Genomic DNA, 22717 nt, shown 5'->3' on the forward strand with positions numbered 1-22717 from the left:
GGACACTTCTAAAGGATCTTCATGGGTTTCTTAAGTGTTACCTAATAAACATATTTGGCAAAATATATCTCATTTCATTAATCATGTGCCCTCAGTTGATTGACTGCCTCCTGTAGTGAGTTTGAGAGGTAACTAATGAGGTTAAAGACATCCTAGAAAGTCTGCTTTACTAATTAAGTGTATTTCATATGTGCATAATGTTCTTGTATGTATTGGGAGAATAATAATGCACAAAATAGAGGATAAACATCAGGGTCACAGTAGATATCAAGAATAATGTCACTGTCGTAGTAAAGCTACAAGCATATGTTAGTCCACCATCACTGATGGACGGTCACCTTCAGCATTCTCATGAGTCACTATGGCGATAACAAGTATATCCCACGTTGCATTTCTGTTGTTAGTCTGGCTATTTGCAGCATTTCTGTATCTGGTAGTTTTTTTTTTAAATATATTCACAGCTTTTACTTAACCGGAGGTGTTTTCCTTATTTGGAGCTTGTAGTACTGCCACTTATGTTGCAGCAATTACAGCAGGTTTCCTGGCAGCACAGATTAAGGTTTAAATATTGTTTGAATGTGCACATGTAAAATACTGCCTGTTTTTATTTGCAAGATATCATGATTGGTAGCTTGTAGATCTGCAGGACTTTTGCTTAGTTACACACCGATAAAAAAGGCTTCTTAGGATGTACAGCATTGATAACCCAGGAGGAGGCTGATCATATAGGTTGCTAGGTTACAGGCAGGTATTAAAAGCTGAAGAATGCAGTGTAATAATTATAGATGTGTGGAAGGAATTCTATATGAGGTGATGTTGACACTCATTAGGGAGCTTGTCAGCCAGTCACAATTTGAGATCAAAAGTAACTGTAGTCTAAAATAGTTATTGCAGTTTCTATAGTCCCTTTATTTCTGTGTAGGTTTTCTCCTACAGGGCAAATGGAGATTATGTAAACTGGAAATTAACCGTGAGTGCAAATATGTTTGTTTATATGTCTTATACCTGTCATAGAAGGGTGACCTGTCTAAAGCGTAGTCTGCCTCTGATACATGCTGCTCAGATGGATTTAACACGGGCTCTGTCGTAGTGCTTTATTCTTTCTAAGCAAACACAAAATTTCAAGTTTCCTACTCCAAATTAACCAACAGACCTTGCTTTTTTGCAGTGACCCATCTGTGGCTTTCAAGCCAAACAGCCACATCAAGGTTATCCTCAGCCAGCTGTCAGATTTTAGTTTGCTGCTCGCTGTTCCAATTTCATCTAAAGGCTCATCCAGGGCAGGTCTATATGGCGGATAATTCATCATAGCTGATGGTACTGCGTGTTTCTCTCTCACACACTCTCTCTCGCACACACACATACACATGCCCACTTATAGATGAGTTCCTCATTTCACTAATTTAGTTTTTCACTTGAACTAAATCATTTTGCTTTCTGAAGTACCTTAAATATATTATAAGAAATGTGCACAATCGGGAATAGTGTGTGAAATGTGTCCACCTGTATGTGAAATAATCTTTTTGTGTGTTCAGTTAGGTTTCCTATCTTCTCCTCTTACTCATCACCCAGAATGCAATTTGCATAGCAAAGTAAATTGAATTAAAACTTGCTCTCTCAGTTAACTTACTAAAGAAGTTGTCAGCTTGCAGTTACCTTTAAAACCTTTCCCACCTATCCTTACCGCTCCCCTTTCCCCTCCATTTTTTTCTACATTAATGCTGGACATTGTTCACACTGGATGCAAAAGAAGTGGGACAACTATTTTTAGAAGGGTTGCGTTTGTTGTGAATTATAAACCACTCAGCCATGTGGTGATTTCCATAACAGTCATACTTAACAAACGTTGCGGCTCGTACGAAGGGCAGAGAATTCTGTATCACCAAGCTGAGCTGTTTTCAAATGAGACCGATTTACAATTTCACTTAGCAGTTGTTAACATACATTGTTGCTGTTGTTGCTTTTTTATTTTTATTTGCTCTCCTCCTCACACTCCTTCAGTAACTGTAATTATTATGGCCTGTCTTTGCCAAATGCACCAGATGTTATCCTCCTGTTCAACTTAACAGTCTCCCACAATTCTCTTGTTCTGAATGATAAACAGTTAGCAGTTCAGCATTGTGTGGAAACAGCATTATGTTAAAATCCTCTATCTGAAAATATAAATATTTGAATATGATTTTATGTTTTTAACTAATCAGTATATCCTGGAAGTAGATGCCAGATGATGCAAAAATTCCGTTGTTAGATCTGGTATGCTGTGCATTTTCAGTTTTTGCTTAGGGAAGGTTTCTGATTAGGGCTGCACCTAACGACGCGTTGACGAGTCGTCTGAGCACGATACGTCCTCAAAAGTGGAAGTGAGCGCGCAATGCAACAGAAATTTCCTTCCGACCGGAGCGCGGAACACGGACGAACGTCGGCACTGCATCGTGTATGTATTATGTATGCACGATGCAGCACGGACGTCCGCGTTTAGATACAGCTGTATAGTGAACGCTGACATCCATGTTTACGATAGAATGCGGACATCCACGGAAGGGAATTTCTTTTGCATTGCGCGCTCACTTCCGCTTTTGATGACGTATCGTGCTCAGACGACTCGTCGGCGCGTCGTTAGGTGCAGCCCTATTTCTGATAGCTAGTTTTGTTTTCAATCTGGTGTCCAATCAGTAAAATTCTCAGATTGGTTATACTTTTCATCCAACAGGCCTTTATTGAATCGTCACTGTATTGCTAGGGTAGTCTCTTTTTTTGCTCTTTCTAATACTTTTCAAATATGTGCTGACTTTGTTACACTATCTCTTGCAAGATGAACTGACTAAACAGGGTGAACTACCTTAAATCTATGTGGATGTACTATAAAGCTCAAGGAACCAAATGCAATACTTTCATACATCTAGAGTGGTTGGTTTTAGCTGATGCTGATAATTATTGATCGTTGTATCGGAAGAAAAAAAGTCATTAACCTGAATTCAACTGCTTTACTTTAGATTTAACTACGTTTTTCCGGGCACATGAAAGTGTGTAATTGCTAACACACTGAATATAACAATAAAGAATAAACAGATGATACTATCTTGATACGCATTAAATAAGGCAGCAAGTAAAATCAGCTTTGAGGTAAACTGACCAAACATCAATTAGATGCAATAAATTAACAAACATGAAAGAAACTGTAGCACTATTGGTGACTGATGGCAACTAGAGTGAAGCTGCTGCACCAGCATTAGGTTAAGATTTTGAGTGGCTGACAAGGACCATGAAGTCCATGAGCCCTTTCAGCAAGCTAAGGTGAGAGTAGAGGGTGTACCCATAAGAAGCCATATCCATCCATCCATCCATCCATCCATCCATCCATCCATCCATCCATCCATCTATCTATCTATACGCTGCTTAATCCTCAGTAGTGTCGCGGGGGGCTGGAGTCTGTCCCAGCTGACTTGGGGTGAAGGCAGAGGACACCCTGGACAGGTCGCCACTCTATCACAGGGCTACATATACAGACAAACAATCACGCTCACATTCACACCTACAGACAATTCAGAGTTACCAATTAACCTGAGCATGTTTTTGGGCTGTGGGAGGAAGCCGGAGTACCTGGAGAAAACCCACATATGCACAGGGAGAACATGCAAACTCCATGCAGAAAAATCCTGGGAAGGCCGGAAAGCAAACCAGGGATCCTCTAGCTGCAAGGTGAAAGTGCTGACCACCAAGCCACTGTACAGCCAGCCATGTTGAGGCCTTTAAAAAAAAAAAAAATTTAGCGCCCTTGTCATACTAATGCTGTTAGTTTTTCCTGAAACTTTGTGTTCTGTTCATGTGGCTTCATGGCCGTTTTTCATTTATCACATTCCACTGAATAATTTTAATATTCCCCCTGATGATGTGTCAATGGGCCTACATCGTTTGATCCCTTTGGCCTAATCTATGCCCTACCAGATTGAATGATGTTTTCTTTCTTTCACCCCATCCCTATTCTTTGTGCTTGATCAGATCACTCACATTTGCTTTTGGTAGTGTTGAACTTCTAAAAAATAATGTGACGCCTGACGATATTCACTCATCTCTGTTAAATCTATATAACAAGACTGCTAGAGCATTGAGAGCCATATTTAGACAAAGTGACAAAACTGTCATCTTTAACTAAGTCAGCTAACTACTACTATTACTATTTTTGTTATTTAAAATGATATCTCTCTACACTGTTGTCGAGCTCCGCCTCTATTGTGAGCCCGCACTTCATTAAATACTAACAGCAGCTTAAAATGGCCTGCATTGAATTAAGAGTGAGACACTAATGAAGTTTTATTTATCAATGAGTAAAATAGCTCTAGTGTTTTAATGTGAAGCTATTCAATATCCAATGTCTGGCTGTTTTGACAGGCTCACAAGGAGTTCCGTTTTCGATGGGAAGTAATTGCTTTCCCTTTCTTGCTTTTCCTCTCGGTCTCTCTCTCTCTGTGGCGTCCTCATTAACCACGCCTGACGAACGTCAGCGAGGTTACTGCATTCAGTGCGGTATCTGGCTGGCTGGGTATGTATGTATGTATGTATGTATGTGGCTATGTCCGTTCCAATATCTCTGCAAGTGCTGAAGTCAGGATAATCAAACTTGGCACTGAAGATCAGTCTAAGGTCCCCTACTCAGTTGTGGAGTTACAGGTCAGCAGATCAAATAGGAAGGGAGATACGTACGATGATCAAAATTGATACATATTGCATCATTTGTATAGGGAGGACAGGGTTTTCGCCAGTAGAGGGCGTGGTTCTGCCCTCTACTGAGGGCTCATCGAGTTTAGTCTGCATCTCTACCTTCACTTAATGCTCTCTCCTCTTTACTTTTTCGTAGTCTCCCATATGATTTACACATCGTGCTTGTTAGGACCTTTCCATCTCTGCCTTTCTTCCTCCGTCTGTCCGTATTGAAGTCTGCCTCTGCAGTTCTCTGTCAGGTACTCTTTGTCTGTCCGTCTCCCTTGTTCTGTAAATTTCAATCTTCCAATTTCAGTCGCTTTATTGGCATGATCATTAAAACAGATGGAATGCATAATATCTTCTCCACTTGTGAGGATCCCCCAGCACACACGCTCTCCTCCACCCCCCCACCCCTCCACTCCTAGTTCTTACTCTGACCTTTTGTTCAAGCGTTTCTTCTCGCTCTCCTCTTTATCGACTTCCTTCCTCAGTGCCTCTTTCCTTCCTACCACTTCACCTGGCCTGACCGCTGCGCATTGTTGGCTGCCCTGCTGCAGTTTACTTGGAAATGCACACACCCATGTACCCGCGCACACATTTTGTGCTTCGTTTACAACAAATCTGCCTCTTGTTGGTTTGTAATGTGCACGTGTGAGTTTATGTGCACCATCAAAGGGAGCTGGAGCATTATGCTTGAATGGAATAAGGTCAGTTTGACAGTCAGGCAGACGGATGATGTGAGGCACATGACCGCCACGCCGCACTGCCTTGTCTTCACTACTTTTGTCTTTCCTCTTAAATGCGGTGTTGCTCTCCTCTGCTTTCATTACTCCCCCACTCTTTCTGTCTGCCCAGTGACTTCCTGTTATATCTCCTCTCCCTCCTCCTCCTCTCGTCTCCTCTCGTGTCCAGGAGTAGAGGTGGTTTGGTGTGTCGGTGCCAGGGTCGTGTCCCAGAGGCAGCTGGTGGTCCCTGCACAAACCTCCCAAAGAAAAACGCAGTGCAGATCTCCAGTGGAGAGTGGTGCATGGGTCCATTGCTACACAAAAAAAAGAGAAAAAAAAACACATGGCACTTTGAGGCCATAGAGCAGGAAGTCACTGTGTGTTTTGCCAAGCTGAGGGAACCTTGCAGCATCTTTGGCTCAGCTGTCCACACTGACTCCCCGTTTCTCTGTACTGCAGCTTGCTGGTCTAAGGCAAGAGGACAGACTTTGTGTCAGGTCTTCGATATTGTGCAGCACAGCGCAGAAATGTCTCTCTGGTTAATATTTTGATAGGTCAACCAAGATGAGCATCTTAATCGGAGAACAACAATGAAAGGGAACAGGAACTGTAGATGCTGAACTCATGTTCAGAGGTCTTGTGGCTGCATGTCTTAGAATAGAGATCACATACTGTAAAATGGTGTCAAGCATGGAAGAGATTCTATTTGGGGAGTTGAAGGCATATGTTAGTGGAGCTGAACAATCACTTGTTCTAATTTTCTTTGTGTGTTTGAATAGTGTGAATATAGTATGCTTTCTTATAGTTGTTGGTTTTTTTTAAACTGGACCAATGAAATGCTGGTTAAAGGTCAAAGGTGTCCTCTCCACACAGTGTAATAGCAGGAACTACAGAGAAGTAATCTTTTTCCTTTTTACACTCCCCATCCAGTTCCAGAAAGCTGCATTGAATGGAATAACCCATATGTTACACCCAAGGTGCTTTTGTGTGGCATATGCTGCATAAACACAGAAAAGAAGCAACGCATACACACACGTAATGAAATAAGCAAAACCTGTGCTTCAGTTTCCAAACCTCACCAGCTGTTACTGTCCTCTCTCTTGTTTTCTCTCTCTGTTTTCAAGGCTCTTAGTGTGTTTTCTCATCTTAACAGATGTTTGTGTCTCTTTAAGGGACCCAGAGATGGTTGGAAATTATTATGTAGGAAGTGTTAATCTCAAACGTCTCTGGCACTTATTGGAGACATTACCTGACTTTCTTCATTTCAACATTTATGATGAGCACTATGGAATGTAACAGGACTGGAAGCATTGAGTGGGGTCGTCAAGAGAAGCGCTAACACATTAGATAGCAGGTCCATCAGGGTGCCCAATTAAGCTCAGTCTCATACGATTAAAATATTTCAGTGAGAATACCCTAGAGGAGGGATATAGCTTAATGCGGGACATGTGCATGTCTGTAAGACTGATTTGATTTCATCTGTGACATTTAGGTTGCATTGTCGCTTTAATGTCAAAACATTTTGTCCAGCTAAGATCCTCTGTTACATTGTTTTAGACATCCCCCATCATTTTGTTTCTTTATTAATGTCAAAACACCCAAACATAGTGCATCATACTTATAATGATGGTAACTTTGTACTTAATTAGTTCTAGGAATCTGTGCAAAGCTGTGGTGTGGTTATGCACCCTCAGGCAGAGAGTTGCTGCTGTTTTGAGCAGCAGTAATGTGGGTGTGTTTTTGTGTGTGTGCGAGTGTGGATTTGTCGATTGCAGTGTCTGAACAACACTTTAAACTCTAATCAAGTTATCAATATGTGCTTTTGGAGCTCTAACTGCACACTGATGTTTTGTTGGGTTTCAAATTAAAGGTGATTGAGGAACTTGTTTATTTTACTTGAAGCTGAATTACACCAACTTCTCCAATATCCAGCTACATTATTTAACTTGTCAAGATGATTTTAATATACATCCATTAGCTGTACCTGCTTTATCCTGCAGAGAGTTGCAGATGGGGGCTGGATCTAATATTGGTTGAGAGGTCGGGTACACCCTGGACATGACACCAGTTCAGCAGAGCACTACCACAAAGAGACTGATAACCATGCATGCTCACACTCACACCTACAGCTAATATGGATTCACTGATTCTGAGTTAGCTGAAGCTGGAGAAGCCATGGGAGGGACTGTGCATATCTCTCCTAGGCACAGGGAGAACATGCAAATTGTAGACAGGAAGGCCTCTGCTGACCAGTAGGTTCAAACCCAAAGCCTTCTTTAAAAATATATGTACAAAAAAGTACATATTTGAATGTGCTCTAGTTTGCCTTTTTTTTTTTTTTTTGGCAGCGATTACTTTAACATTGGTCAGCTTATGTTCAACTGACATACAGTGCTTGCCAAAACATTATTACAGGGAATGCAGTGGGGATTAGACAGTAAAAGACTTAAACTTGACCTTTACACAATAACCCTTCTTTCTGAGGAAATTATCTTTTAATGACTTTAAAATGGGATACACAGTGACCCAAAGTCAGCTGGGATAGGCTCCAGCCCCGCCACCACCCTAATGAGGATTAAGTGATGTATAGACAATGGATGGATGGATGGACTGGGTGACATGGAGGTGCAGTGGTTAAAACTGTTGCCTCACAGCTAGAAGATGCTGGGTTTAAATCTCTGGGTTGTTTTGCACGTGCATGTGCCTGCATGGTTCTCTGGATTCTCGCTCCCACAGTCCAAGGACATGCACGGTAGGTTCATTGATGATTCTAAATTGACCATAGGTGTGAGTGTGAGCCTATCTCTCTGTGTTAGGCCTGTGATGGATTTGTCCAGGCTGTACCTTGCTTTGCACCTAGTGTCAGCTGGGATAGGCTCCAACTCCTCGTGACTCTCTGTAAGACAAAGTGCCAGACCACGGTGAACTGTTAGAGTAGCGTTCAGTATACGTCAAGGTTGGCATATTACACTTCAGAAGTATTTCGCAATCAATAGGGAAAAATTAAATGAAAATAACCAAATAGATACATAAACTGAAAGGTACAGTCGGATTTTTTTTTTTTTTTTTACATTTTCTGATACCTAATGGTCAACTTGGTAATCAGAAGAAAGACTGGTTGTAATTAAGAGTAGGCCATCTGTGCAAAGTAACGTACACTTCAACTATATTTAGGGTTGCATTTATACATATAAGGTGCGAGTGAAACGTGAGTGGTTATGTGGTCTGTGCAGACTGCTGGGTTGATTAAAACAGAAGTGTATCTGTTACGTTGTCATTGTTCTATCACTTTTATGCTCAAATGCTATTTAAGCCACTTGTGATAATGTTACAGATAGTGTATCTACAAATGTAGGCATTGATGAGATGGTTTATTACCGTTTTGACATATAAACATGACTTGTAAGGTGCTCATAGAACCTAATATGACTGTTAGTGAAATAAACTGTTGATCTTCTCTTCTCTTTTGCTGTTTCTCAGTCTGTCAGTTCCAGCACAGCGTATATTGGATACGACAGGCTTTGTGAATGGAGCTCTCACAAAGAGAATGCCAGTCACACATTTCTCTTTATTTTCTCCTCTTCTGCTTCCTCACTCTCCCTCCGCCTCCTTCTCCTTACTCTCCTCTGTCCGTCTGTGCCAAAGATCTAAGCGGTTTTCATCTCTTTGTCGGAACTCTCCCTCTCTCTCTCTCTCCTCTCTTTATCTTTTCATCCTGGGAAAGCTCAAGTGCGGCAAACACACTCTTATTGAGGGGTAGGACTCATGTTTGACCGCGCTCTACAAACCCCCAATCACTTCACATCACTCCAGTCCTCCACTACAGTCACAACCCTGACTCCCCCACCTCTGACTTGTTGTCTTTCCTCTCTGTCTTACTTTTCAACTCTTTCCGTCTGCATTTCATAACACTGCTGTCTTTTTATGCCCATATCAAATTTACCTGCTTATGTAGCTGTGTCCTTGTATTCCTTCAGCCCCCACTGCACTATATATGGCCCCTACTGCTTTACTTAGATTTTACCAGATTTTTGATATTTTTTTGTATCCCAGCAGCAAAGACCATTAAACCATAGGGGCATTAAAAACAAAAGAAAAAACATTTTTTGGAGCTTACACTCGGATCAAGCTGAGGCAATTCTCAAGAGATGGAAAATAAACAAATCGTCGCACTGATGTTAAACCTCAGTTATGCTTTGGAGAAACTGGATGGACAAAATGGGGATTTTCCACAGTGCTTGCCAATAGTCTGTATTGAGCAATATCTCAAAGAGAATATTCAGTGTCCTTGGCTGTAAAGACTGCAGTGTTGCCCAAAACATCTTTTTTTTTCCATTGCATTTTTTGTTTCAGCACCTCTCCTCCCCTCCAATCTACCCTTTCCTCTGCAATGATCCCGCCTTTATTGGCTTGTGCTGTCATCTGACACTTTTGTTGATCGCACAATCTCTTTGTCCTCTTACAGCAATTGTGGTGGAAAACACACAGTCCCTCACTGAGAAAAACAGGTACACATGCACAGGGTATCACACCTTGTATCACGCGCCATCAAACACACCCCAAAAATGCCATTTTCAAGATCCCAGAAAAGCCCTCCACTGGTGTGGATAAAGCAAATGAAAGTTTAATGAGAGCTGTATTCCCTGGTGTGGGTTGTATGTAGTCAGCAGTGTTGGCTGTCAGATACTCTATGAACTGTTCCATCCATGGTCATCCACATGAAAAGATGGAGAATTTGAACAGCTAACACACACACTCAGCAGCTCTAAAGCGCGCACAGATGTAGACATGCGCACAAATGCATGGATGTATGAGTATGGAGATGAAAGAATGCAAGAAACACTGGAAAGCACACATAAACAGACAAAATATCCACCAAATATAGGAATGCGTGAACACACACTGAATTACCGAACATGTAGAGATTGCTTAAGTAATGTTACTAAACATGTTTCTCTTGGGAAGAGGATCTTTCTATTTCTTTCTATTCTATCACCTTTCCTTAATTACTGGGTTTCTTCTGTTTGTGCTCTGCATTAAGCTTCCCGTAGGCCATTGATGCTTAGTGCATTTGTTTGCTTTCACGTGTGTGAGACTCTGCATGTGTAATTCATTCACATGCTACCATTGGTTTCATAAATCCTTCCTTTCAAAAGCTCTAAGGTATCACTTTGTGTATCGACTAGTATGACTCACCAAATGTAGGTTGTGGGTATAAGCCTGCCACATTTCTCCTCTCCTCCTACTGTCCATGTGTTGCCATTTCCCTTTTACTACAAGCAACAACGACCCCTTGCAAATAACCTATCATACTAAAAAATTCAAATTTCAAAGGATTTGGATCGAGCAGTACGGCAGCGCTGCTGGCTTTTATTCAGTGGAGAATCTGTTTTAATGACGACACTCATCTTCCTCCCTGCAAATGTTCCAGTAAAGCAATTCTCTAGGTCACCATTTTGAGGGGGCACCATTGCTGCATTCTGGGCTTAACTCCACCTAATATAATTATCTGTCCATCCATTATCTATACACCGATTAATCCTCATTAGGGTCGCAGAGGGCTGGAGTCTATCCCAGCTGACTTGGGATAAAGGGAGGGGACACACTGGACAGATCACCAGTCTATCACAGGGCTACATATACAGGCAAAGAGTCATGCTCACATTCACACTTACAGACAGTTTAGAGCTACCAATTAACCTGGTCATGTTTTTAGACTGTGGGAGGAACCCAGAGTACCCGGAGAAAGCCAACACATGCACAGGGAGAACATGCAAACTCCATGTAAAAAGATACCGGGAAGATGGGGACACGTACCGGGATCTTCTAGGTGAAAGGCAAAGGTGCTAACCACCAAGCCACTGTGCAGCCCCAATGTGATCGTAATTGGTTGAAATGAATACAAACAAGCCAGGGTGTTTTTTTTTTTTTTATTTTATTTTGTTGAGATTTTTCCCATATGTAGAAGAGTGAAAGGAGCTGTGCTGCAGGAAAGTGTGGCCATGAACACTGTACAGTATGTTGTCTGTTGTCAGTGCTGAAGTGTGTTTATAAATATGCTAAATTGGTTGAGAAAAAAATAGTCAGGAATTAAATTAGGATTTTTTATTAATAGATTACCTTTTGCATTTACAATAAAAGTCAAAAACTTGTGCATATGGGCACAAAAAATGGCCTGACCCAAAATATAATGTATTGGTTCTATTCTCTCCAAGTTCTATGGTAGCTTACACAGAATTCTAATCAGCTTAAGTCGTGACACTTTGTAATTGCACTCATGAGAAAATTTTCTTGTGTTTGATTATCTTTTTCCATTTATGGTGAAGTTTAATGACTGGACTATTGTTCATTCAAATGAAGGTCAGGAATATCCGTTTTTCTCCCGTTTCTTTTTTAACCGTTAAATCTGCCTGAAGAAAAAGTGGCAAAAGGGAAATTATATACAGATGTAGATGTGGAGTGGAGGACAGTGTCTTTATTGCATTAAGAAAACATGCTGCTGATTTGCAGAGAAACATACAGTCGAAAAATATCTATTTATTCTGCTGTTGTGTGTGTGTAAGGAGGAAAACAGCAGTTTACAGTTGATTGAAAGCATCAAAGAGGTTACTGAAGGTTAGTCCTTTCATTTATAACAGCCATTTAATGGTCAGGTCAAAAGCTAAATCAATGTCCCCGATGCGTTTTGATATCTAGGGCTCCAATCGAGCCAAAATGAAAAGGATGGGGTCATGACATCAAGCATTTGATCTCCCTCCATCCTGTCTGCAGAGAAGAATCCTGATAAAATGCTGAGGCAATGTGAGTCATGCGGACTTTTGGTCATAAAGCTGTTTTTGTGTGAGGCAGACTGTTTGTGTGATTAGAGTTTCTCCGGGTCAAATGAACACTTCCCTCTGTTGGAGTTAATCAATAAATTCTGTGACTCTTCTCTCGGGTATGCCCACTCTCCACTGGTCTTATCTCCTTCTCCCCCTCCAGTTTCCTTTTCCTTTCTGCTCGTGATGGCAGGGGAAGGGCCAAAGCATCTAAGCGGTCTCTTGTGAATGAAGTGAATTGAGACAGAGCTCATCTGCATGCATGAGCAGCCCTCATAAAGTAACTACGCATATCAATCATGCTCTGCGTGGCTTCGTGTTCGACAGGATTCATGACCTTCTGTGGGATTCCTCTGGCAAAATACAGTATACCGTGCATGAAGGCACACACATGCACTGAATGCATGTATGCATACCCACATTTCACCAGCACACACACACACACACACACACACACACACTCATTCACTCTTTCAGCCACAATCACACACGCTGCTCAGCACTCTGTCAAGCTGTCAGTGTGGTTTGACACCAGCTCTCCTGTCTCATCATTAGTTTTAGTGAGAGATGTCCTGTCCCCTCAACAAAAACAAACATGGCAGGCGGTGACAAATCAATTAATCAGACGAGGCATTTGCCGATATTTATATTTCACTTACAAGTAATGTGCATTGAACGTCTCAGAAAAGTTTCCAATAATGCGCGGACAACACTTTCAATCAGCATGCTGCAGAACGGTTTTGATCGATGAATCATCAGAGTCAGATAGATTGCTGTCAAAACACCAGCTCTCAGTGACTGATGAGCATCTTCCACACTAACTGAATTGATGCACCTCTGAGCGGAACACAACCCTTCTTCAGTATTAGTGTTAATATCTTCTTAGCATGCTTCTTTTCCTGTTGGGACCCTTGGCTGTGCTGTTCTGTTACCTTTCAGGATCCTGTGTTTTTACAGATGCCATACTTCTAAAATAACTTACACTTTCTTTTCTTTTCCAAATATCTACAACCCTCAAACATGCTACCAAAAAGGTAGACTACATGAGCACCAGTTAAACTGCATGAACACCATTCTGTCTTTAAATCAGGCAGTATTACTGCTGTATGCTGTATTCGTCATAAAATGAGTTCCCCATCCTTGATGGACCTTTGGCATTGCTTGGCAACACAGCCTTCAGTGTATATGTTCAGTATACAGAGTATATTAGCTGAGATCTAGACAGGATTGTGAGATAATTTGTCAAACACCAGCTTTGCAGAAGCTGGTTAAACAGGTTAAATTGCTTTTAGATTGTATTATTTCCTTGAGGTTTAGTTAGTTCTATTTGTTGTAGTTAGTTGGGACAACTACGTTTGTTTGTTGTTGTTTTTTTTAACTTTTGCCTGCATGTCTCTGCTGTGTGTGAAACTACAGCAGAGACGGTATCTATCTGTAGTGTAACAGGTTGAGCCCTCTGGCTTTGTTTGCATCATTCCTTTATTTTGCTTTATTCAGCGTTGCCCTGAGACTCTCAACCCATCCAACCTCTTTTCCTTCACTCAGTTGCTCTTCTTCCACATTCACTTGTTTCATTCTTCATTTTATTGTTACTTCGGTCTACTTCCTTTTTTCACCTTTACTTTTTCTTTTCACCTTAAGTGACCCTTCTCATTGATCTCTTTGCCGTATCAAATTCCTGCTTACAGTAATTCGTCTCCACATCCCTCCTTATTCTCACGCTCACTCACTCTGACTCTCTGCTTACCTCTACTGTATATCTGCCCAATTTCACTTATTTCTTTCCTCATTTTTTTGACTTCACTGTTTCTTTTTAGTCTTTTCCTTCATTCAGTGCTTCTCAGCTGTTTTTGTCTCCTTTTACCTCCTTTATTTTCTCTTCCTCCGTTATTTTTGTTTTTTTGCTCATCCTCTCTCCCTCTCCTGCCTCTCTCCTCCTCATCTCCCATGCTTTTCTTTCCTCCTCCTCTCTCGCTGCCTCCCTTTCTTTAGTCGATCAGACAGTTGAAGCAGCCAAGCTGCCGGAGGCGAGAACAGACAGAGGAGCCGCTCTGTCCGACCTCCCTCCCTCTCCAGAGAGGCAAACTAATGCAGACACGCCAATAAGCTGTAAGGAGACAATTATTCACCATTTACATCAGCCCTCCATCTTTCTGAGATCGCACAATACAGTTCTGGAACTCAGCTCTGTTACCCCGAATAATATTCCTAGGCTTTTATCCTTTCACGCGTTACACCTTCTTTGATTGATTGGAAGAGATTTTCACCAGTGAAGCGGTTGCCTAGAGGTTACAGTTAGCTTATTATTGGATGAACCAGTTTACTGGAAAGTAAGCTAACTGTGGAAATATTCGAGAAAGAAATATAAATAAGATATGATCTCCCGTCCCACAGCAACGGCTGTTATCGTGCCCTTCAGCAAGGCACTTAACCCCCAACTACTGTAGCCTACTAGATCTGCTCAGTGTCCAGCAGAACGCCTGCATTTATACCAAGCAGCTGCCTTGTGTTAATGTGATATACTGTATATTGAAGGCAACATGTTTGCTGAAAAGACTTATGCTGGTTGAATTATGGTTAAATGTGAGTTTTGTACTAAAAATAAATGTCAAATCTCCCATATTTTATATTTTACAGAGTAGCGTTTAGACTCTAACTTGTATTCACAACTTTTTAATTAGTTTTGGAATTTTTCATCAAATGCCCTTGAACTTTTTCCACATGCTTTTCTTCTCCTGCAAGTCAGTGCTCCAGAGACAGAAAAACATTTGAGCTCAGGCAGAGGTTGGAGAAGGCAACAGAGCAGCTACAGCAGAATATGTATTTGCGTGTGTGTGTGTGTGTGTGTGTGTGTGTGTGTGTGTGTGTGTGTGTGTGTGTGTGTGTGTGTGTGTGTGTGTGTGTGTGTGTGTGTGTGTGTGTGTGTGTGTGTGTGTGTGTGTGTGTGTGTGTGTGTGTGTGTGTGTGTGTGTGTGTGTGTGTGTGTTACTATGGTAGAGGGGAAAAAAATGGTATGGTAAAGATGTCTTTGGAAGAATAACATAACTGAAGGAGTGAGCGATTGACTCGTCTGCTGATGAGCTCCTCAAACACAACAGAGCAGAGCATTAAGTCTCAATCACACACTCTGTAAACAGCAGGCGCTCGCTCAAATACACACAAGCAGACAAAGGCATATAAGCAGCAGGCAATGCAGAACTCGTACCACAGATGCTCTTGCTCTCTTGTTTTCACTCTAAAACATATACTTACAAAACTGATAGCTGAACAAAAAGGTTGAAAGGATTGCTTTCACTTATCACCTACAGTATAGTGCAGATGCAGTGGTGTTTTCCTAAGATCCGCAAAGTGCCCACTCTCATACAAGGATGCTTGTTTTTCATTTCATACTTGGACAGGCTTTGGCAGAGATTATGGTGTGATTATAGAGTGTAGGATTTTGTGCATTTACCAGCCTGGCTTCGGTGCACAGCTAAAAGTCCGTGGCTCGAGTTTTTTATTACATGTTTGCAAATGGAAATGAGTGGGACCTACTGTGTTTTCTTCCATCTCTCTTTCCTGTACCTTTTTGTTGATATTAAAAAAAATACTAATCTCAGAAAATCCTGTTAAATCTCATCAAAAATGAACAAATGCAAGTGGACAGGAACACTCACTGTGTCCTAGTACCTTAAGCTATTAGCGGCAGCTTGTTCCAGAAGAGAGAACACAGTGAGACAGCTTCAGAGCTTTCTTTTATTTTCAACTTGATTTCTGGCTCCAGATCACGCCAACCATTGTTATGTCTGATCGAGTTGAAGTTTTAGGTGAACAGGGCCTCACTTTCCTCCTGTCCGTTCAATCATAACAGTTGTGGAGCACAGTGAAGATTTGTTCTCCCTGTGAATCGATGCTAATCACATCATTGTGCAGCCCCGTCCCCCACGCCTCTCTCCCTGGGGTTTCACACTCCTTTCTGGCCTTTTCCTCCTCACCCGCTGCTTCTCTCGCTCTGTCTCTGTCTCTACCCTCCTCCTTCCTGTCTCCCCTCATCATAGGGGAGGTGAAGCCATCTGAGGCTACTTGCACGCAAGCCAGCCCTCCACATGGGTCAGTACTGTGCAGACTCTGATGCTGTAGTTGTTGCCATTGCAGAGAGCTCCAATCATGCATCTATCATCCATTATTTGTGCAGCACAGCCTGTTGTTTCCTCAGAGCCCGAGTGTAGAGCAGAGCAATTTGGTGAAGGTCAATATGATCATTTAAGATGCAAGCTGGCTTTGTTTTTTGGTTCTGATTATTGTGCAAAGTAATAAAAATGTAGCCAAATTAATAATAGATTTCACTGCTGGCTTATTCATTATCAAATGTAGCTCTTCATTCTCAGGTGTTTTCTTTATGTTAATCTTATGAATCACTGAAAAGCATCCTCAAAATGTTATCAAGTTGATGATAATGAATTTATCGTTGCCCAACTATGCCTCTCAGCTGTCTTGAGGCCACATGTTGCAACTTTCAGCAGCTCCAGATGAAGGTAAGCAATTGAGCACTTGACGGCTAAATCTTCGCTAGTGGCTCTAGACTTCTGATATTGTGAGAGATGTCCACTCATCTCATACCAAGTTTAGATCTTTAGTAGCCAAAGACACGCAACAGCCCAGTGTCCATTCCCAATTTGCATTTGCAAGTGAGTTTTTAGAATATTTTCTGCTGGATTCAGTTTGTTTGTGACATATTTAAAATATGTTTCAAATCGACATATTTTTGCCATTTATTATATTGGGTCACTGTTGCTCTTTTTCAGCCAAGTAGTCATGTGCTACATGGGGCAGGACTCGTCACCCTGGTAACCTAGAAAATGAAGGAGAAGCTTTAAAAAAATCCACAAGGGTTGTATTTTTACCCGAACAATATTTTTCTCAGTCTAACCATGAAGGTACTGCAGTGAAAGTCTCAACTATAGCACAATAAAGAGAGATTGTATGAAAGTAGAGAGCAGAAGTGTATTACAGAAACATGAGTGCGCTGGATGAAAGTATTTTGGTAGTTCAATTCCTGTGATAAGCAACATCACAGAGTAGAATCCCAGATGAAGGTAGGACATGAGGACAGGGCCCCACTGGAATCTAGACACTGGTGGTGGAGCAAAGTTAGCAGATGGCTGATAAAGACTGGATGAAATATCTTGGACAGCCTGGATGATGTAGAGATTGACTGAAAGGATTTTGACAGTGTGGAAGTGAGAAAGAGAACAGAGCAACAGGAATACATAAATTGACTGTAAGACATGGAGACAGATTAGGTTATGAATTATAAGACGAGTTGTAAGCCTCATTGTGATATTTTCCTAAACCAAGCCACACAGTTTTTGTGCTGAAGCAAATGAGTCGGGGGGGAGAAAAAAAACAAAAAAAGCTTGAGAGTAATGGTGTAAGAGGGACACAAACCCTGTTCTCCTGGGCCGAAGTCCAGTCTCTGACCTATGCCTTTATCCTCCCTACCTTCCTCTAGACATGGCATTTATAGCTATTTCTAACTGACAGATTCTTCTAAAACCTCACAAATGCACAAATATGTTTTTTTCAGTGCTATATTCGGTTTCTCTCAAAATGTAAATCAGAATGCAGTTTAGCTGTATCTGAATGCAATCTTGTGGAGACAGGGTTGGCATCAAAATTCTGACAGCATCCAGAATCTTACAACGTGACTGTTGGTCTCTGACTCAAGTTAATAAAACAACGAGCTGAAATAAAACATGACGTCATGCAGACTGCACTGATGAGACAGCACAACACTACTGCCAAGAGAAAAGTTATTTGCCTCAAAATGTCCAGAGTCAACCCTTTGACCTTCTGACAGAGTCCAGTGTTTCAGTTTTCCAGTAAATGCACATAACACTCAAGCATTTTTGCCAAAGACTCTGTACATGCAGATGCAGAAGTAATGTGATATATTTATTTATCTGAGTCATCAATACTAGCACTAGTATTACACATACACCCACAGGACAATGACCTTTTATCTGCTGCAGTCTTTGTTACTAAATATGTAATCTGGCTTCTTTCCCTCTGTGTTTGTGTCTGTGTGTATATGTGTATGTTTGCATGGCTACATGCCTATTTCTGTGTGTGTGTGTGTGTGTGTGCATGTCCATGTGTTCATTCACAGCTCCAGCCAACGCCCAGATCGTGCATTCAGGCGCCGCGTGTAACGTCAAGGATGATAACATCAGCGAGAGAATCTACACCATCAAAGAAGGAGACACACTAGTGCTTCAGTGTATTGTTAAAGGACACCCGCGGCCACAGGTAAGCGCCGATACCACCTGCTGATCATTTGTTAATGTGTGCACTTTTAAATGTATCTTCAAAGCGATCCACGGTGACTTTCACTGAGTGAGCGTGTATATTCTGAGACTGTTGCTCAAGGACACCTTGACAGTATTGTTTTTAGTGGCTTTGAACACAACCAACATGCCAACATGCTACACTGTCACTCCATCTATGGTGAGCAGAAAAATAATGCATAGAATATTTGTATGTTTTGTGGTGAAGATGTAGGTTTATTTCATCATTTGGTTAAAAAAAAAGCACATATTTAGATACTTTAGTAATGTCGTACTATGAGTTATTCAATTTGGCATCATAAAAATCTGAGGAAAAAATGTGAAATATATAAAATCACTCTTTTGTTTTATGTATGAAACTACATACTATTGCTGTATTGAATTGAAAAGAATGCACCCTGCTCAAGATTGCTGGTAATTTTCTTCAGTATGAACAGTAAAGTAGTTGATGCATCTTTCTGAAAATATCCGCCATTTTTCCTCTTGCCAGTTAGAGTTGATGGCTATTTTAGGCAATGATGTAATCAATGCGCTTTGATCAGCACTCATATCTGCCTTCAAGAAATCCCACATTTTCAGACTATGCTACTATGCTGGAGTCTAAATGTAGGCCTCAGATTCAAACCATTTTTGTTGTCTTTATATGGGTCCCATTTTCCAGGCACAAATATAGCAAAGCCTAGGGTCTTAACATGCTGCTCATGCTGTTCTAATGCATGAACACCTGCTTAAATCTGGCAAAATTTAACTTTGTTTACATGGTGTTCTTACTTTCATTCAAGAACTTTAGGGCAAAACATGCCGGTCTCTGAAAAGACTGCAGGCGATGTGGGCACATTCTATGATTAGCATCAGTTACCGAACCCGCCCTGCACCAACTAGCATCACTTATATGATGTACCCATGAGTCATTACTCATGTTTATGGTGTCAATGTGCTTCTGTTTGTACTGAGTCACACAATCTCTCCCTTTACTCATCTTACAGTGGCATTAGTTAAAACCATACTCTGCTTCAGGGCTCTAAGCTGAACGTTGATGCCAACTGACTCCTTTGTCTTGTTAGTGACACCGTAAGGATATCTTGGTTTAGCGCTGTATTGTTTGTTTTGATGAGTAGGGGCAGCAGTATGCAGCAAAATATGCTTCGTGGCTTAAAGGTCAGGGGCCTAATTCCACAGAACAACTGGTTGGATAAATGTGCTCTGTGCTGTAAACTGTTACAATTTAATTACAGTACTTGCCTGCAGCCAACTGAGCAGCTGCATCAGTCGAGCTTTAACATGTGAGATCTAAAAATATAGAACAAGATGCATTAAGATAAATATGCATTTGCTAAAAGAAAAATCACAGTGTAAAACTATTCGCTGTCCACTTCAATGCACTGCAGATTTTCCCTGTCATTTTTAGTTGCGCTGGAGCAGCCCGATCTCACGAGGATTCGTGAAACTGTTACGTAAATTTTTGTTTCGGTTTCGTGCGCACCAACACGATTTCGTCATGTTTTTCGTGCCGCTCACCACGAAATGCGCACCAATGTATTTTAAACGGCGGACTTTTCGTGCCACCCAGAACGTATTTCAAACGAATGTGTGTATTATATTTTTAATGTAAAACCATGGCGAATCCAACGCTATATTTTGCATGACATCGTCCCTAACCATAACCCTAACCATAACCCTAACCATAACCCTAACCATAACCTAACCATAACCTAACCATAACCCGGTGGTACACTTACCAATTTGCATAGGAATTTAAAGAATGTCCGGCGGCCGGCGGCCGCAAACGCGATCACACAAGCAGTATACGCCGATGGACAGCTTAGATCGTCATGAATCCGCTGGTATAAACCACTTTCAGCTGTGATTACCACAGCGGGTTTCGTTGTGAGCAACACGAAAAACATTTCGTGGTGAGCAGCACGAAAAACATGACGAAATCGTGTTGGTGCACACGAAAAAGAAACAAAAAATTTACGTAACAGTTTCACGAATCCCCGTGAGACCGTGTTGGCTGGAGACTGAAGAGGAAGAAATGCGGAATTGCTATAATACAACAGCTCAGATTGGGCTGCACATGCTGCGCTTAAAGTGCACTCAATTAGTTTGTTGAAGAAAGAGCATTGCTTCATTCTTTCATAACGACACACTCCAAATAGAAAGGCACTTAAGCACTGAAAAATATATATCCAAACATAAATACATATTGTGTGTGTTAATGTCTGCTAACAAACATAAACACTCAAGCAGTGAAAAATACGTTCATTAAAGCGCACACACAGACGCAGCAGCACAGTCAGCCAGCAGTGGACTCATCTGGTTTTCTGGGTTGAACTCCAGCAAAACATTTTGGACCAGGGTCTCTGTGAGCGTCCATGTGTGCGAGCCCACAGAGCTACATATAAAATGAACTGAGGTGACTGCGGAGGGCCCGTGTGGGTTGTGCGTATTTGTGGGAGAGTGGGTGAGGTGAGAAAAGCAGTGTTCCTCACGGGTGCACGTCCACTGGCATCACATCAGCATGAATAAAACAGTGGCTGTGTCTCGGCCTTGTTTTCTTCTATTTGTGTGTGTGTGTGTGTGTGTGTGTGTGTGTGTGTGTGTGTGTGTGTGTGGGAAGCAGCTTGATTGTGTTACCCGCCAGATGCAAAACAGTCATTTGTACAAAGCTTCAATATCTAATTACATCCCAAACTGTTGACCTAACCTGTGTATATCATTTCTCTCTCATTTGATCCGTCCACCCTCTGTCTCTCTCTCACACCCGGAGATGTACCTCACATTTACAGCCTTTGTGCTCAAAACCAAATCCAACTTTTAATAAAACTTTTATTTTCACCAGAGCTGCAGCTATAATCATTATACAAAACATGCTCTGAAAAACACATACCGCACAAGTTCATTCCCCTGGAGCAGTTCAAAAATGTAGGAAATTGCGTCAGTGATTGCTTGTTCTGGGTCGGAGGTGGGAGTGTATTTTGAATAATGATCACTTTGGTCACATTGTCAGAATGCAAAATGTATATGGTGAGTGCACCAACAAGACTCACACTGCCTCTGGCAAAGAGACATTGGTTGAATGGGTGCGTATTCCAGCGTTTGCTTCTGTGTGTGCGCGCATGTATATGTATGCATCTGTCAGTGAGAAAACGTGCATGTACAACACACGAACAAACGCAGGCAGAGAGACAAAGAAGCAGACAAACTGTGGCGAGGAGTTGCAGCTGTGAAAACATCTCAGTTCCTTATGCCTTCGGACATGAAAACGGAGGCAGAAGCAACATGCTGGATCTTGATTAAATCATTCACGTGTTTTTCTGAGGAGAAAAGCATGTATGGAAATGGCTTCACAGTTTCAGAAAGATATTCCCAGTAGATGTCTCAGAATGGTGGGCGATATTTATGCAATTGGATCAAATTTGAAGGAAACAAAGATCAACTGGATTATGTAACCCAAAAAGATTTAGAGCAGAGTAGTTGAAGAGATCATGCGCCTTCACGATAAAAGTCTTGTCATTTTTTCTTTCATTTTAAGTTTTCTCACGGTCAATGCTTTCCGTCAGCATCTCTTCCTAAGTCACACAAAAAGCATTTCAAGGCACTTAGACATTCTTGGCCTTGATGTTCGCAAAACAGTCTCAACACAAGGTTACGTGTCTTCTTCAGAGCTTTCAAGCACATCGATACACACAATAGGTTTCAAGTGTTGCTATGGGTTTCCTTGTTGCCAGATGACACGTTAGCCAACTGTATTTGCAATAAACAGTGAGATACAGTTGAAAGCATCAATTCCCTATTTTATGTCATTTCATGATTTCCCTTGCATAATTTCACAGCTATTCTAAACCTCAAGGTTTTAGTTCTTACCACATCAACACATGTAAGTATAAAGCCCCGTAAAGGTTCAGCTTCCAGGAAATCATCTCTGTCAATGATTCATTAACAATAACCATGCCAGCACATAGTGAATGTTGATTGAAACAGCATGTGGAAATGTAAAATGTGGCCATGTGTAGACATACATTCCACATGTAGGAAGAGAGAGAAAACAAGACGGATATCAGATAATACCCAACAAGATGATTGGATAATTACATAACAGCTGTAACATAAACCTGTACATATGATTTTATTAGTGCCACGCAGT

General features: G+C 41.4%; 1 protein-coding gene across 3 annotated transcripts in view; it reads left to right on the top strand.

Annotated features, from left to right (window-relative positions):
- The window catches only part of LOC110961457 (MAM domain-containing glycosylphosphatidylinositol anchor protein 1), a 193996-nt gene that overhangs the window by 40385 nt on the left and 130894 nt on the right, over window positions 1–22717 (top strand). For all 3 annotated transcript variants that reach the window (XM_022209079.2, XM_022209087.2, XM_051938119.1), the window contains exon 3: window positions 18393–18532. In XM_022209079.2, the coding sequence (XP_022064771.1) occupies window positions 18393–18532 (140 nt within the window). The remainder of the gene's footprint in view (window positions 1–18392; window positions 18533–22717) is intronic.

This window comes from Acanthochromis polyacanthus, chromosome 2 (genome assembly GCF_021347895.1).
Source record: "Acanthochromis polyacanthus isolate Apoly-LR-REF ecotype Palm Island chromosome 2, KAUST_Apoly_ChrSc, whole genome shotgun sequence".
Taxonomy (NCBI): domain Eukaryota; kingdom Metazoa; phylum Chordata; class Actinopteri; family Pomacentridae; genus Acanthochromis; species Acanthochromis polyacanthus.